The following is a 17354-nucleotide window of genomic DNA, read 5'->3' on the forward strand; positions in this document are numbered from 1 at the left end:
AAAAATCATGTACAAAATTATGTGTTAGTTGTTATTATTACTGCATCTGAGCTAGAGAAAACTCTCAGATTAGTCATATTCTATCATAAATACTTGATTGTGCCCATGTTTACAGATTCATGATTAATATCAGGCTCTCATCTGCTTAAGATTCTGGGTAAAGATCCTACAAATTGTTTGCTTTTTGAGTCAGCCTGTTTGATGGGGAGATCTGTTCAACAAGAAGGAAGTGAAATGTCTGTTGTAGAGCTAAGTCATATAGTGAATCAATACTGCACTTCCTTTATGAAGGGAAAACTGAAACATCTGGTCATGAAATATATCCCATGAGCAAACTGGACCAGACTGGCTTTTCCAGCTATGTCATTGCTTACCGTGCTCTTTCAGCTTTGTGCTGTGCCTGGAGGGCAGAAGCTGGTCACCCTTAATCCTCATAGGACCAGGGCTGTTCGAAGTTCAGTGTCTTCTAGGGAGATGGAAGACATGGGCACGGTTGGAGATGTGGGTTCAAGTATGACTATGTCTGTCCTGGTTAGGTTACCCTAATATTAGCTTCATCAGTATAATTTATGCATTGTGTTGCACCGGTGGCTAAGAGATCCAGCTGGAGCCCAGGTTTCAGTATTGAAAGACATGTAAAGAGAAATACTGGAGGTTTTCCAAACACTTGAGTAAATGAGGCTAAAACTAGTTGTTGCTGATTTTGAGCATTTCTTTGAGAGGCAGACTTGTAAGGAACGTAGTGAAGGATCAGTATCTCTGGTTTTGGACATCCCTGTGCCCGACACAAAATAACCAATCTCTCCTCTCCTCCATCCCTAAATGTCTCCAAGAGATTACATTCCTTAGGAACACTTTGTTTCTCCTGCTGTAGGCCACAAATCCCCTTATCTCTCTGACCTGAGAGAAGGCAGTGAGGACTGGGTTTGAGTCTAAAAAACATGATCATTTCTAAAACAGAAACACGTGTCTAGATCTGTACAGAAAATAAATGTAGTTATGCTTTCTGTGTGAGATTGAGCTTCTGAACAATGAAGCACTATGCTCCCACTTATTTTTACAGCAACAAATGCACTGATATATAAAGAAGTCATTTCTCCTCCTGCTGTGTTTCTCTTTGAGACTGCAGCCTGCACTGCACACTGTTGCAGCAGCCCTCTAGAGCATTTAGGAGAGCTCCTCACTGGGGCCACTGGTTCCGGTAGCTCAGCCATTGCCTTGCAGGTAACTTTGCTTATTTACCTGCTGCTGTGGACTCAGTCCTAACCAACTCATTTATTATAGAATCATGGATTGGAAAAGACCTTTAAGGTCATCAAGTCCAACCACTATCAGTTTGCTTTCGTTTTCCCACAGGCATCATACCTATCAATACCTATTGGAGCCTTCTTTGCTCTCTACAGCCACCTGAAAGGAAGCTGGAGTGAAGTGGTGTTGGTCTCTTCTCCCTAGAATCAAGTGATAGAGCAGGAGGAAATGGGCTTAAGTTGTGCCAGGGGAGGTTTAGGTTGGAGATTAGGAACATTTTTTTTTCCTGAAAGAATGGTCAGATGCTGGAAAAGGCTGCCCAGGGAGGTGGTGTAGTCACTGTTCCTGGAGGTGTTCAAGAAACGTGTGGACATGGCACTTTGAGACATGGTTTAATGGCAGTTGGACTCAATGATCTTTAAGGTCTTTTCTAAAGTAGTGATTCTGTGATTTGTGAGGAGCGGGCACATGCTGGGAGAAAGGCTTTGTGTACAGGTGGAGGTAGATAAATTCCCCTCCATCCAAATGCTCACTCCCTAAACCCACAAAAAGTCAGTCTTCTGCGACCCCGCTTCACCTTCTCTTAGGGCGGACAGGGAGTGAAATCACCTCTGTTGGGGCGGGTTGTTTCGGAGGGCTGGTGCCGCAGCGGAGCACCCCGCTCCTCAGACAGCGCTCCGCGGGCGCTCTGAGCAGGGATGACGGGCCCCGGCCTCAGCGGGGCCGGACAGCGCTTCCCCCGCCTCCCTCCCTCCCTCCCTCCCTCCCTCCCTCCCTCCCTCCCTCCCTCCCTCCCTCCCTCCCTCCCTCCCTCCGGCCGCCTCCACCCCCGCGGGGCTCGATTATGGGCGGCTCTCGCCCCTCCATAAAGCGGCGCGGCCGCGGGTACCGGGCGCTGCAGATCGCCGCCCGCCCCGGCCCGGCCATGCAGCCCCTGCCGCGCCGCGGCGGCTCGCTGGAGGCGCCCAGCCCCCGGGACAGCGCCGGCCAGGTGAGGGCTGCGGGACGGGAAGCGGGACAGAGGGGGACGTGTCGCAGCTCTGCAGCCGCAGCTCGGCCGCCTCGCCACTGCGGTTCTTGGCGCGGTGGGTTTGGGCTAAAACGGGGACCTTTGGCCCTCGGTCCTTAGAGAAAAGTGATTGCCCGGAGGCGCAGCTACTCTGGCATCGGTGAAAGCTCCCAATGCCGCTGGAATGGGTTGGTTATGCTTCTGTTTCTGGATAGAAGAGGGGAAAAAAGTAGGGAAAATCCAAATGCAAGCAGATGACATTAAGGAAGAACCAAAGTAACTTCTGGGGAGTCATTGCTTAGGAGACAGAGAGTGTGGTATAATCCAGAAACATCCACTCCTGGATAGTTGTTTGATGTTATAGTGGGAATGTGCTCAGTACATCAGAGAAGATGACATCTTCAGGTCCAGAAAAAGGTACCTGGGTATAGACAAGGGCAACAAAACTGGTGAAGGGTCTGGAGAATATATCTGGTGAGGAGCAGATGAGGGAACTGGGGATCTTCAATCTGGAGAAAAGGAGGCTGAGGGGAGACCTTCTTGCTCTGACAACTCCCTGACAGGAGGTTGGAGCCAGGTGGGGAGTCAGTCTCTTCCCCCTAATAACAAATGATAGAGTGAGGAAAAACTCCCTTGAATTGCACCAGGGGAGTTTTAGGTTGAGTATTAGAAGAAATGAAACTTCTTCAGTAACAGGGTTCTCAAACACTGTTCTCAAACAGGCACCCCGGGGAAGTGGCTGAATCCCCATCCCTACAGGTGTTTCAGAGGCAGAGATGTGCTACTGAGAGATGTTTCAGCACCAGCCCCGGTAGACTTAGAGGATGGTTGGACTTGATGATCCTAAAGGCCTTTTGTAACTGAAGCGGTTCTGAGCTCAATGCATTTGTGTTGGCTATAATTTACAAACTCAGGAAAATCCCTTGTAGAAACCATGCCAACTGTAATGGAGTAAAGTTTCATTAGAGATTGTTTTGCCAGATCCCTTGGAAGCCAAATGAACTGTTCAGCACAACTTCTGATTTGGTGTCTGAGAACTTAAGGATTTAGTTTAAATGTTTGGTGTGGCTGAAAAAAATCCTTGTGACATCTAGGCATGGTTACTTGCAAGATGATGTCTTCATCCTTCCCTACTAAGAACTGTGTCAGAAGGACAGTGAGAAAGTAAGCAGCTCCTTAGAGAGAGGAGGATTTAAAATGGCTGTAAGTTGAGGCCTTTTACCAAGTACAATTAATGGCAACCTGTGTCAAATACATTTTGTGTTTGTTTTAAAATTAAATTTATAGTTATAAAATGTAATTTGCTTAGATCAGTATATTTGGATAATTTTATCTCTTGGCTATCCATTAACAGAAAGGATTAAAACACAAAATATATGCACTCAAGTATCTATCTCACAGAGGATATTCTTTGGGGAGGAGGAGAAAGAACAGCTGGTTGCTATGGGCTCCAAAAGGAGCAGTCTTTGACCAGAAGGTATCTACGTATCTACCTAAAAAAGGGCTTTAGAGTATCCCTGTGGCAGCATATTTTCATTGAGACTTGAGTCAGATGAATGGAAAATCAATGTAAGGATTCATATAATTAATAACAAGTATCAATGCAATATTCATTCCCCCCTCACTCTCCAAAAAAGCTCAGATGTGATACGCTGCAAAGGCAAAACATTGGATTTGACTAGAGCTGAATTACTGATACAGTAGAATGAAAGTGAAGTTGCACTTGTTGGAGGAGATAAATTGATTTTCTGTTAGTGTTTTCTCTTGTCTCATACCAAAACGATTGTGGCATTAATGCAGACCTGGTTTTCATCCATTTTTAAACTGAAAGCGAAAGATGAGTGTTGGTTTGTAGTTAAAGATGTAAGTGGTATGTGTTTGGCATGACAGGCACCTGAATTTCTCTTTTGCAGCTTTTTCAAATTCCTATGTTAGAGGTAATTTTTAGAACTTAATGTAAGAACATGCTGTATTTTGTTGTATTTTCTTCATTGATCTCTTGAGCTCTGTGGTAAAGGGTTGGACTTGATGATCTGTGAGGTCTCTTCCAACCCTGATGATACTATGATACTATGATGATAAGCACTGGTTTGTAAATGTTGTCACCCGATCCTAAATACTTTAGTTGACATAGCAAAATACAAAAACATTAGTCTTCCATGCTTGTATTTTGTCCTAGCTGTGCCCCTTACAATACTGCATGCAGCTATGCCAGATCTTGTAAGCTGATTGTAAGTCAGTGATCCTGAATGTCGAATTGAGCCAACATGCTGTGTTATGTATATAACCCAGACCAACTATCTTCAAAGACCACCACCTAACTACTTGTAGCGGAGACTTCTTTGCTTCCAGCTTCTTCCACAGCAATACCACTTCAACAGGATTTGACTTACTCAGGTGACAGCCTCTATGCTTTGAGAAAACAATGAATTATCCATATGAAGTCTTGGAGCTATTAGTGTTTTGTCTTCTGCTTGGAGTATCTTTGCTCAGTGCCTGTTTATGGCTCTTGTGATCCTGATCTGATGCTCACTGAAGTGAGCTGTAAACCATTCAGGCTGCTCAGCAGAACCTGGATTGGGCCCTGACACCCACTTTGAGCAGACAGTTTGATGGCTGGATTCAAGCTGATGTAGACCAGTGGCTGCTGGATCAGATAGAGTGTGATGAACCGACACTGTTGTCCAGGCTCATCATGTTGTGACAGCTCTTTAGAGGTGGGGACCCACTCAGAAATCCAGATATTTCCATTGGCATCAGAGGGCTTGGAGAAAGAGCTCTTCTGTGGAATAATACTGTGGCTCTCAAAAGAGCTCACATCTAGTAACTTGTTTGAAACCTTCCTTAGAACAGCATCAGATGTCTGCTGTCTTCCAAACCACACAATTTAAAATCAAACTAATTTTATTATTTTGTTAGGCACTTTACCTGCTTAACCTGGAAGGTAAATGGGAATGTTTTGATTAAAGATAAACCCTGTATTCTTGAACTTACCTGCTATGGTTAGAAGTAGGTAGCTGTTCAGCATTATGTTTTCAAGAGGTTAAAAACTGGAGAGGCTGCAGAAAGGCATCAATGGAAGTGCTGCATTTGATTGCGTTTTATTTGTTTGCTCTTTCCATTCCTGAAAATGTCACCAGATAGTCATAGCTTTAAAAGCTGTGTCATCAAAAAATAATTCCCAGTGGCAATAATTACCTTCATTATTCCTCTCCTCTTTAGCTGCTTTAGAGACTGGTTTTATTTGTGTGGGGTTTGAAGAAGTGAGAAACAACTGCTGCTTTGAAGCCCTATGTTTTAACTTTGATTGGTCTCTTCTATATTCTCAGTTTTTTCAATATTAAATCTGTTTATGGCCTGGCTACATGAATTAGGGGACCTGATGGATGGAATAGCTTGGTTGTGGTTGGTCAGAATGGGACTGTTTCTATAGTCCACAGATTCTGATCTGCATAATATTTTATCTCCTTAAGTTTTGGCTCCTTTTCCTGTGAAAGCAGTCCTTTACAGTGACATAACAAGAGAAAGACAGTAAGTTTTCAGTTCTGATCCACTAAATCTTGCTCCATCTTTTCCTGCCTATATCCAGCAAGTTTTGGATTATTTCCTTTACCGAAGTTCACTGAATCTGCCAATGAGCATTTTGCTCAACCTCTGTGGAGATCATTCTCCCCTGAAGTAGCAATGCTAGCTATAAACAATACCTTGAAAACATTTTCTGCGTGCTAGAGAATGACTAAAGATGTCTATAAAATCATTCAGCTGAAAAAAGGAAATATCAGTATTTCATCCTCAGCTCTCACAGACTCTTTGTGCCTACTGTGTAGTGATTTAACTGGCACCTTTCCTGTTGTGGATGATCAAAGCACAAGATTGCCCTATTATTACCCATTACTTTTATTTGTTTGCATTTAGTTAAATAAGTCAAATTACATGATGATTGAAGATAATAAAGAGAATGAAGACCATGCATCTGAAAGAGGAAGAACAGCCATAATTTTTTCATTGAAAAATGAAATTGGAGGACTTGTGAAAGCATTGAAGCTCTTTCAGGTATGTAGTAGTCACATTGCTACAGCAACTTGGCATTTTTAAATGGTAAAGAGAGTTTTGGAACACGCTAGAATCTATTGCATCTATTTGTTAAGGATGTGATTCCTAACCTGCCCCTCACTTTGCACCCACAGTTACCCACGAAGACAGATTTATGTCTCAAATTAGATGGTGGTTGACTAAAGCTCTTCACAAAATCTGTCAGCTGCACCAGCTAAAGACTGAAGGAGTTTTGTCTTTTCTCCTCATGCAAAGAGAACTGGCACTTACTGTTTCTGCTGCATGCAAGAGGTGGCTTTGAAGCTCCTTCCAATGGCAGGTAGACACTTAGGGTGCCAATCCACAGTGGTTGAGTGCAGTGCCCTTGGCACCAGGCTTAGGCAGACTGAGGGTCACAGAGCAACCTCATTTCCATAACCACACTCCTTTGATCGTTGGGCAGGTGTGGTGCAAGGAATATGCATGGTGCCACCTGGGGTTTTCTCTGTGTTTCTGATATAAGACATATGATTAAATAATTCTTTTAAATAAAAGTGACAATTTCATCCTTAAAACTCCCACTTTTAAATCCCTTACTTGCTTGTGAGATAATTATATGGTGACTTGCTTGGCATTTTGGTGACTTCCCAAGATCCTATTCCTAATCAGCTTCCTATGGGGAAAATGAAAGAAAAAGGTCTATGAATTAGTACCCCCTGGCTGTATTTTTCTATGCTTCTTGAATGTAAATGAAATTGACAGAACACAGGTTCTCTTTCATTTTCTTGAATGGGAGGCTTTTTAAAATCAAACCATTTCCCCTTCTCGACTAAGCAAATTACTATCAAGAGATCCAGTTAAATGAAATAGCTTAACGAAGGTGGTGAACAATCCATGGCAGCAGAATATTCATTTGAAGCCCAAATTGTAGTTTTTAGTCAATTGTTTCAAGTCAGTCTGTTTGAAAACATTACTCCTTACAAACCAGGAGAAGCATGTCAATCTGGTACACATTGAGTCACGGAAGTCCAAGAGACGAAATTCGGAGTTTGAGATCTTTGTGGGCTGTGACAGTAACAGGGAACAGCTGAATGAGATCTTCCAGCTTCTGAAATCCCATGTCAACGTTGTCTCTGTGAACCCAACAGAGCATTTCAATGTCCAGAGCAATGGTAAGTACAAAGTGCAGTTCTGATGAAAATGCACTTCTCGGTGTCTTGGTTTGAAATCTTTTTATGGTGCTAACATCTGCCTTGGTGGTGAGTTCTCAATCAGTAGCTACCAGGTTTGTATTTCTGTATTGTGACTGTGTGTGGTTTGGCTGATACAAACAGGCCTGGTTTGGCTGGTGTCACCCAGGAGTACATCCTGTTTTGGGCTGGTGCATGTTGTGTGTCCATTGTCTGTGCTCTGCTCCCTTCTCAGTACAGCACAATGAGCTTTGATGGGAGACCCTGTGCCCACAGAGGCCAGCTCAGGCCAGGCTTGAGTGCTGGGCTTGGCTGGGGACTGTACACCGTGGTGGCAGAGGTATAATACTGACAGATCTCAGTTCAGTTCAGACACTGGTGAGAGCAGGAGATGGGTGCCGCAATTCCCTTGTGTAGCTCTTGCTTTAGGTTTTGGGCTTTTTAAAATCACTTTTCATGCTAACTGGTTACTTAGTGCAAAAGGGATGCCTTCTAACTTTAAAATGCTTCACAATCTATTTTCCTTTGCTTATAGTTAAAGAGATGCCTCTAAGTTCAGGGCAGCAGGGTGTCAGTCCCATGTATTTCTAATCCACCGTGTTTGACACAAGCTGGTAGGTAGGGAGGGGTGAGGCCAGGTGTTCTTGGATAAAACCAGTTTACTTTAGCCCTAGGTAGGGGCATTTTAATGTAAACACTCCTGTTCTTTTAAAGAAAACTGAAGAGCATCAGGGCAGAAAAACAGTGTAGTAACTGCTCTGCCAAGAGCCTGGCTAAAAACTCTCTTAGGCTATAAAACCACCCCAAGTAGTCAGTAGCAAGATTGTTATGAAGTGTCTGTTTAAGACTGCAGACCCTTCTAGTCCTCTTCACCCACAAACCTCTCAGCAAAGATGTGTACTTCTGAGATACATAACTACAGAGCAATGCTTATTTCCTGCATTCAGGGATAAGAGAACTCAAACCTGCCCTGCACAGTGTCTGCAGGCAAGTCACTTCTCTACTCCTTTGCACACTTCGTACCCTGGAAGATTCTCAACAGAATACAGGAGGAGGCCCTGTCTCAGTGGGAGCTTCTGGATGCTATTCAAACTCTTGTAACAGTTAAGGGCCACAGAAACCGCATATTAACTGTTTCCTCCCCTGAATGCTTTGGAACTGGCTGTGTTCTGTAGGCAGACTGTGGCAATGACAGAGGAGGAAGTGTGAGCTGTAGGCTGGTCCCAGATAGGCAGTGAACTCCCTTGTCTTATTCATGCTCTTTTAATTTATAGATTTGGCTTGTAACCACCCGAGCCATACTTGAAAGTAGCATTTCCTCCCTCAGCATGCTCGGCATTATTAATAACTTTGTGGATTCCATGCATTCCCTAGACATGGAGAATATTCCCTGGTTTCCAAAGAAGATCTCAGATTTGGATAAATGTGCAAACCGAGTGCTGATGTATGGGTCCGATTTGGATGCTGACCATCCAGTAAGTATTTTGTCCTCCCCACACCCAGTCCCAGAGGAGGTGTACTTTGTGGAGCTTACTTTAAAAAAACTGCAGCTTTCTCTCCTCCTTTTCCTTCCCCTCAATGGTGCTTCTGTGGGTCTGAGCACCTTCCCTTGGGGAGTTCCATGTCGTCTTCCTAGTTCAGGCGAGGCTGTCTCGGAATTCAGTCCCTATGCCTTTCTGAAAGACTTCCTTGAGTGAGGATGTGAGGGTCCAGATCTGGGCCCTGAGTGGTCACATAGAAATTAAAAATGCTGTTGTGAGGCTGACTGGGTTCCTCCTCTTTCTGTCTTCTATAATTGGTACTTGGGCAGTGCAAACAGACTGGTTGTTCTCTAATTTACAAGAACCAAGAAAGGAAACAAAGTTTGTATAAATACTAATATGACTAAAAGGAATGTCTACTGAATACACAGATGTATGCATAAACCCACTAATTCTTACTTTGAATGGGAGTGTTGGCTTAGTTCCCAGTTATTAAACATTTCAAACTGAAGCTATGTGGTTTCTGCCCTGTCCTCACAGCATACTTGTGCATTTCCCAGCTGAAGAAATTTTAAGTGTCTTGTTTTAAATTACTTTATTTCCTACACTTTAGGAAGTTGTTTCACTTTATTTTTCTCCTTCCAGGGTTTCAAAGACAATGTCTATCGCAAGAGAAGAAAGTATTTTGCAGACCTGGCTATGAACTACAAACAGTAAGTTTGACTTCTTCCAGAGTAAGCCTTCTGGGTGCCTTGAAAAGATAGCAGAGTGGACTGACGGGACCTCACATTCCCAGGGCTGAGATGTCACTGAGACATGCTTGGCTTGGGAATTGGAGCTAAGGGGGTAAAATGAAGGAAGACATAAGTAAATCATTCAAGGTAGATCTAGGCCTTCTTACAGCTCCTGGGGCCTCTAATCAGTCTGAGGCTGTGGTTGTGCCACCATTATGGCATCTGTGGCAGTGCTCAGATGGGCAACGATGCCAGCATGGGCTTCCTGCAGCGTGGTGCGTTTGGACTCTGCGGTCTCTTCATGATTCTCTGGAAATGGGCACAAAAAAGGAAGAGCAAGTGCCAAGACACACTGACTGGGCTAGGGTGGACTCATCTCTTATGAAGGAGAGGGAGTGGAGGCAAAGCCCAGTATGTACCCTACTGACAGTGAAGTGCAAATTCTGGGCAAATGTTAATACTTGAATTTTGTTTCTGGGATCCAGCCTGTGCATGCGACATGTAGATAAGAAGTGTTCTGTGAAAAGAAGCTTGAAGAGCTTCTGTCTTTAAGAGATGCTGCTTGTGGGAGGGAGCTCTTAAAATTCTAGTTTCATGGCCCAGGGCCATGAATTCTTTCTAAACCTGAGTTTGCTGCTGCTGTTGCCTGCTTGATTGTAGGTGCCAAATTCCTCAACTGGAGATAACCTAGAAATGGTGGGTATCAGGTGCTCTTTTGCAGTGTGTGTTAATGCAGCTGGTCACCTCAGCACAGAGCCCATTGCTGTTAATGTGTTTTTAACAGATTCCCTAGAGAAAGCATTTGCAATGCTGGTTACCTGGCTGACAGTGGAAGCTCAGTGTGACACTCCTGTAATTTTCAGTGGGCTTTAGGTCACACACTTGTTATAATCCCCTTTAATCAAGATCCTAAGGGCTAAATAGGAGAGATGAACTACAACAAATATGTTCAGGCAGGTGCTCATCTTCTCTACATAGAAACATGATTTTTACCTCATGCTTCTATTTAGCTGCTTCTGTGCAATATGCTACTTCAGATAATTCTCTTTTTCTAAGACAAATCAGTGTTACTATCAGCATTAAACACCTAAGATACTGTTTACAGCTCCACGCTCCAGTGAGGTCAATGCAAAGATTCCTGTCACATGATTTAAATGGAAAGGAGAAGCAGCCCTTGGGCTAAAAGCTTTCCAGAGCATAGAGCAGATCTCACTGTGTATATAACAGTGCCTAACACACTGGGACCAGGTGCCACGGTTGTATAGACATTAAATGATAATAGTAGGTAAATGACTCGTCCCTTATTAGCTATTTACTAAGGAATGTCCTCCTTCTTCTCCTCCTTGTAGTGGTGATCCAATTCCCAGAATTGAATTCACTGAGGAGGAGATCAAGACCTGGGGGACTGTGTACCGAGAGCTTAACAAGCTTTACCCAACTCATGCCTGTAGAGAGTACCTTAAAAACATACCCTTGCTTACCAAGTACTGTGGCTACAGGGAGGACAATATCCCCCAGCTGGAAGATGTGTCTCGCTTCCTGAAAGGTAAGGTGCTAATGTTCTTACATACCAAGAAACTGATGTCCTTTGCAAATCACACTGCTCCCTTCAGAGCACAAGTAAACATCCTTGTTTACTTTTCCTTGTATCCATCCTGGTCCTTTAAGAGACCTTTTGACCATCCGTGTCCTAATATATTGCATCTTCATTATATACAAAGTGTGACATTTGAGAGGCAATGCCTCTGAAGAGATTGTTAGGATTGACTAAAGAGAGACCTCACTGTGTTGTGTTGGCCACAACCATGATACTGTAGGAAATCTGACACAGAGGTAGGGATATTTTTACTTTCGTGTTTGTCATTCTCAAGTTTATGACGTAGTTTTCTCTTTGTGTCTAATTTTCCACCTGCTCTTGAGCCAAGGTAGAGTCAACTTTTGCTGCATTTGCAGCAGGAGAGGTGACAGCATTGTGCATTTCTACACTAAACTGACATAAGCTTCCTCTATTCCTTTTCAGAGCGCACAGGTTTCACCATTCGCCCCGTTGCTGGTTATCTGTCACCCCGAGACTTCTTGGCAGGATTAGCATTCAGAGTCTTTCACTGCACTCAGTATGTTCGACACAGCTCCGACCCTCTCTATACACCAGAGCCGTGAGTCATTTAATTCTGGGGTAAAATTGGAGAAGGGGCCTAAGTTTTGAATCTCTCTGCCCAGAGCCAAGCTAATTGAAAACATTTCAGGAACATCAGAGAAAAATCCTTATTTGTAAGGTGTTGAAGACTCAGCCTTCATGCTGAATGTAATGAAATGAAGGTTTAGCATACTCATGTGCTGCCCTCCTAAGTATGGCATGTTCTTGGAGAGGTCTTACTGATGTCATTGTGCACAGCTGCTTTAACATTCAATTGTCTCATAAATGCGGAGCTCAGATGTTAATTTTAGACAACTCCATTTGGAAGTCTATGTCCTTATGTAGGGTTACTATGACCTGATTAGTTGTTTTCAGCTAAACATGAAAGAATATATTTGCTATAGGATATTTTGAATGTTAAATGTCTTTTGGATATTACACAGTTTGACACAAGACATTTTATCAGTTCAGTGGTGCTTTTTCACTGTCCTATGAAGCCAGCTCCTGGGATTTCTTGTTTTGTTTCTTTTTCCAGTGATACATGTCATGAGCTCCTAGGCCATGTCCCTCTTTTGGCTGAACCCAGTTTTGCTCAGTTCTCCCATGAAATTGGTCTTGCATCACTTGGGGCATCAGATGAGGCTGTCCAAAAGCTGGCCACAGTGAGTGTTTGAGTGCCTGTTGATCCCACTGAAAACTTTGTACTGTGCTAGGCTGATACCACTCCATGGAATGAATCTGTAGCTTCATGTTGGTGTTAGTCACACCAGCTGCTGGACCTCCATATGTGTTTCAATGGTCCTTGGCTTTTACAGCACATAAGAATCCTCCATGGTAAGAAAGAGAGTACCTTTTAAGGTTGATATGATTAGTGTACTTTTCACTTAGCTGTCAAGTAAGGATGCAACTTCTGGTGGCAAATTCCTTTTTCTATATTGAAATTCTATAGTGTGTTTCTTCCAAACAAAATATTCTTACTTCTGTGAACATGATTCAATTACTTTAAAAGTAATCTCTTTCTTTAGTGTGTAGAATGAATTGAAATGAAACAGGGTTTTGTGGTGAGCACTAGTATTTAGAACCTTTTCAGACAGGAAATTCAAATAATATAAATTGATCTTCCTTCCTGAATATCAGTTTCTGGATGCTCTGGCAAAGCGATTTTAAGATGAAAATTAAATTTAGATGAAGAAATAATTGATGCCACTTAGGAAGGAAATGATTGTCTGATTTCTAAAATATTTTTGACCCCCACCTGGTGTAGTTAGTGGTAAAATTTCTACCACCTTGAGTGTGAGCAGAACTTAGCAATCTATGGAAATGGTATTCCTCCCATATACCTGCAGAAATCCTGCAAACTAAATGCCTGGAACTTTACAGGACAGTAAGCAAATGGAAAACAAACTGTGGTGGGCTGATGTTTTGGCTGACTCACGGAGATCCTCTCTAGCCAGCATTTCTTTTGTACTGAAGATATCTTGTCATGACAGTATTTCTCCAAACAGATTTACATCATAATGTGCCTACTGACATTAACAACTTCTAGCCTTTTGGGGATCTATAATATCAGTCTTTCTTATGAGAAGCATGCAGTCCTGTGGCTCTTTGTCCTTCTGTTCTGGCTTCCCTCCTCTTTAAATGTCTGAGATGGATAGGCAAGTGATGACTCTTTGACACTACAACAGAAATGCCTCCATCTAGTTCACCACAGCATCTTTGCTGAAGGCTGAAGTATTTTACTCCCCTCTTTGTTTCAGTGCTACTTCTTCACTGTCGAATTTGGTTTGTGCAAGCAAGAGGGACAGCTTCGAGTGTATGGGGCTGGCTTGCTCTCTTCCATTAGTGAACTCAAGGTAAAACTGCACTTTCTGCTTAGATGCCTCTCCTCTTTGTTTCCACCTGATTATGATTGCCACTGTTTTGCCCTGTTTTTTCATGAAGTATAATTATAAAAACCTTTCTTTTGAAAACTCATTAGATGCCCACTAGACTTGAAGAAATTCACTATGGCAGTAATTACTGGACAGTCTGCTTTTGGATATATGCTGAGCAGCTCCAGTGTCCTTTGCAAGAAGCATTAGTTGACTGATATTTCTTCATGTTAGGGTCCAAGTAACTATTTCCAGAATAAAGATCATCTGGTTCAACCAGACTCTGAAAATACTGCTCTTGTTTACATGCAAGCATTCTGTCTGAGGGATTGACTGTTTTGAGTTATTCTATTTGTTAATCTTTAACCACTGTTCATCTGCAGATATGAATCTTAAGCAGCAATGCACTAAATATGGTCTCACTGAATATTTTTTTATTTTATTGACTCTACCTCATGTCATCTTCCTCGTGGATTCTTTGGGTGGTGATGTTCCTCTGACACATAACACATTACATTACCAGCACTCTCTCTCTGGCAGTGCCAGAGTCAAGCCTTTTGATCCAAAGGTTGTCTGCAAGCAAGAATGCCTCATTACAACTTTCCAGGAGGTTTACTATGTTTCTGAAAGTTTTGAAGAAGCAAAGGAAAAGATGAGGTACAGATTTGTTCCCATTCTATAAAAGCAGGTTTGATTTCATGCATCTCTCAGTAGCAGCACCACGTCCTTTTATCACAGTTCTAAAAGTATCTTTCATGGCATTGGAAAGCCAAGAATTATTGTTTGCCTGGTCTTCCGTGGTCTAGTTGGGAAAGATGAATTATGTAACAATTGCAACTGTCTTTAAGAAAGTGAGTAGTTAAAAAAAGTAGTTATTGATGCTGACTGCATACAGAGAATGCATTTGTGCTTGGTTTGTAACTCCCTCTCTTTTTTAACTTGAATAGGGAGTTTGCAAAAACCATCAAGCGCCCCTTTGGTGTGAAGTACAACCCATACACACAAAGCCTGCAGATCCTGAAAGACACCAAGAGCATTGCCAGCGTGGTGAACGAGCTGCGGCATGAGCTGGACATTGTGAGCGATGCCCTCAGCAAGATGGGCAAGCAGCTGGAGGTTTAACACACCTGTCGGCACTGTGGTGCGGTCGGCAACTCCTTTTCCCTGCTGATTTCTCTCTACATGTTTAATGTGTTGTATACAGAGCTCTCTCCTTTTCAAAGGGAAGAGTGAATGGTCCATATGAATAACAACTTCATCTTGTTTCTCTGTGTAAAGTCCCCTACAGAATATATTTCTTCATCTCCCTTGGACAAAAAAAGCCTGGAGTTGCCTTTGAGAAGCTGGTGAGGGAATAGAGAAATTGCTGGACTGGAGCAAAGTGTGGTCTGGACATCAAGGCTGTGATAGGATGCTGCAGAAGGTGGCTTATGAGGCAATAAGTGAATTATTTGCCATAAGAAAATGTCTGTTTGTGACTGTTAGCCTATGCTACTAATTTTACAGCACTGCAGTTTTGGTAGCACAGCAGCTATAGTAATCAGTGCCCTTAAGTCTGTGCTACTGAGTTTAAAACTTGAACGATTACAGCACAGGCCACCAACAGCTGGAGGTTCATCACGGTAATACTGAGGGTTCAAATCTTGCTTTCAATGGGATCATCCCTGCCCCCAAAGAATTGCACATCTGCTGTTTGGCATGCTTCTGCTGTAAGGCAGAGATACAGAGCTGCTGCACAAACCCCTGTTTCTGTTTAAGAGATTTGCTGTTGGCTCAGAGTCAAGATTTTTGTTGCATCTGAGGGAAGGCCCTTCCTTTAAAGAAAGTCCTACTTGCCTTTTTCCTAATTCAATTAATTTAGCAAAAAAACACAGCAAGCCATCAGGTACTAACTTAGCACAAAGCCTAAAACTATTTCCAAAATACAACTTAACATTCAAAATAGTTTAATTTGTTCTAAAATAGCTCCAAAGTTTGGAATAGCAGCTGAAGTTCACAGACAAGTCTTCATTTTAGAAGGATGTCTCCTGTTAACTGCTTGGTCACTTTATTAACCTGCACAGGCTGCACAAAGATAGATTCTCCTTCTTCTTTTCTAGCCCTTCAACACCTTCATTCCCTAACAGTATCACAGTGTCATCAGGGTTGGAAGAGACCTCACAGATCATCAAGTCCAACCCTTTACCACAGAGCTCAAGGCTAGACCATGGCACCAAGCAAACCCTGACTGAAAGGGCCAAGCATTTCATAGAAACTCTGTGGCTTATGAATGGAACAAACTTGCCTTGTATGTGCCCTTCTGAAGAGCACTTTGCAAGCAGTGGGAAGCAGTGTCCTGCTGAATTATCCATATCACACAGTAGCAAACTTCACCATTTCAGGGCTCTGTAGTTTCATGCTATATAAAGTTGTGCTGGCTGCTGTTTCTGCCAGCCCCGCCAGTAAAGTGTGTACAGGATACATTATATTTCAGTGAAGATCTGTGATGTGCAGAGTGTAACTCACAGCACACTAGGCACTGATTCCTGACAGGTACATCTGATCAGGAAATCCAGAATTTGCAGCTATCAGAGTTTTGGGAATCTTAAGTACATTAGAGATGCCAGTCCAGAATTTTGAGAACTTGAAAGAACTTTCATGAACCTCTGTGCTTGAAAATCAGTTTGAGTTTCATGTTTTGTCACGGGCCACATAAGCAACTGCTGACCCAATCTTTCCAAGCATTATCACTGTTTAATTCAAGTCTGGATAATTTTTTTTCCTGTGCCTGTTAACCCACTCTGGTTTTTGACAAAAACATTTGAGACACAGAAATATGGTCTACAGCACTCATGGCTTACATTACACATTGAAATAGATTTTAGGAGCTTTGTCTTTTTGAAAAACCCTTCTTATATTTGAGTAGTAAAGGAGGATTTATTTCATCTGCTTCTGTGGAAGCAGTTAATATGCAGCCACATTTTAAAACCCCTTGGGATTATGATGTTGCTGATATATAGATCTGTGTTACTTCAAATAATTGTCTGAACTGTGTGTACATTTCAAGTAGGAAACCTTTATACTTGATAAATGGGCATGTAATTTGGAATACTTGGGAAAAACAGCGGTTGCATCTTTAATTGCACTTGTGTAGCAAAAAAAACAACCCCACTTAAGTAAACTGCTAAAAGCAATACAGAGAAAATGCATTTCCCTGGCGTCAATAACACTTATGTTTGGCTTCACACATCCAAACCTTCTAGGTATCTATAACTGTAATAATTTAAGTATTTTAAACGGTTGTGTTGGCTTTAAATGTCAAGTAAATAAATGACTTGTTGGTAATTACTGGGCGCAGAACCTCCTTTACTCAACATTGTAGTAAGAAACACAAAGGACTCACTTCTGACCCGGGGTTTAGGCGTTTTATACTGTGATTCAGATGTTCCATGCATGTGACTGAATTCCTTTCTGAACTGTGTTTGAGGGACTTGTTTGCCCTGCGCTTTTAAAAGACTTAGTCTTTTTTTTTTCCTCTTGAAACGGGTGTTGAGGAAAGTCCGCAGGACCTGCCCCTGGCAAGTGCTCCCCTGTCCTCCGTGGGGTACTGCCAGCGCCGGCAGGACCGGGCACTTCGGTGTTTGGGGCTTTTCGTGGCAGCAGGAGCCGGAGC

The 17354-nt window shown here is 42.7% G+C and overlaps 1 protein-coding gene across 2 annotated transcripts; it reads left to right on the forward strand.

Moving 5' to 3' along the window:
• The first annotated feature begins 2159 nt into the window (after positions 1 to 2159).
• On the forward strand, positions 2160 to 17029 carry TPH1 (tryptophan hydroxylase 1). 2 transcript variants are annotated; one of them, XM_064163588.1, is made up of 11 exons: positions 2160 to 2239; positions 6173 to 6310; positions 7278 to 7461; positions 8854 to 8954; positions 9606 to 9673; positions 11044 to 11240; positions 11715 to 11850; positions 12367 to 12493; positions 13589 to 13684; positions 14226 to 14359; positions 14650 to 17029. In XM_064163588.1, the coding sequence occupies exons 1-11, from the start codon at positions 2174 to 2176 to the stop codon at positions 14822 to 14824; spliced, it is 1422 nt and encodes a 473-aa protein (XP_064019658.1). In that variant the 5' UTR covers positions 2160 to 2173; the 3' UTR covers positions 14825 to 17029. The 2 variants fall into 2 exon arrangements, with proteins under 2 accessions (XP_064019658.1, XP_064019659.1); XM_064163589.1 differs by lacking the exon at positions 14650 to 17029 and having other exon boundaries at positions 14243 to 14351.
• Positions 17030 to 17354: the final 325 nt, after the last annotated feature.

This window comes from Pogoniulus pusillus, chromosome 24, assembly GCF_015220805.1.
Source record: "Pogoniulus pusillus isolate bPogPus1 chromosome 24, bPogPus1.pri, whole genome shotgun sequence".
In the NCBI taxonomy this organism is placed as follows: domain Eukaryota; kingdom Metazoa; phylum Chordata; class Aves; order Piciformes; family Lybiidae; genus Pogoniulus; species Pogoniulus pusillus.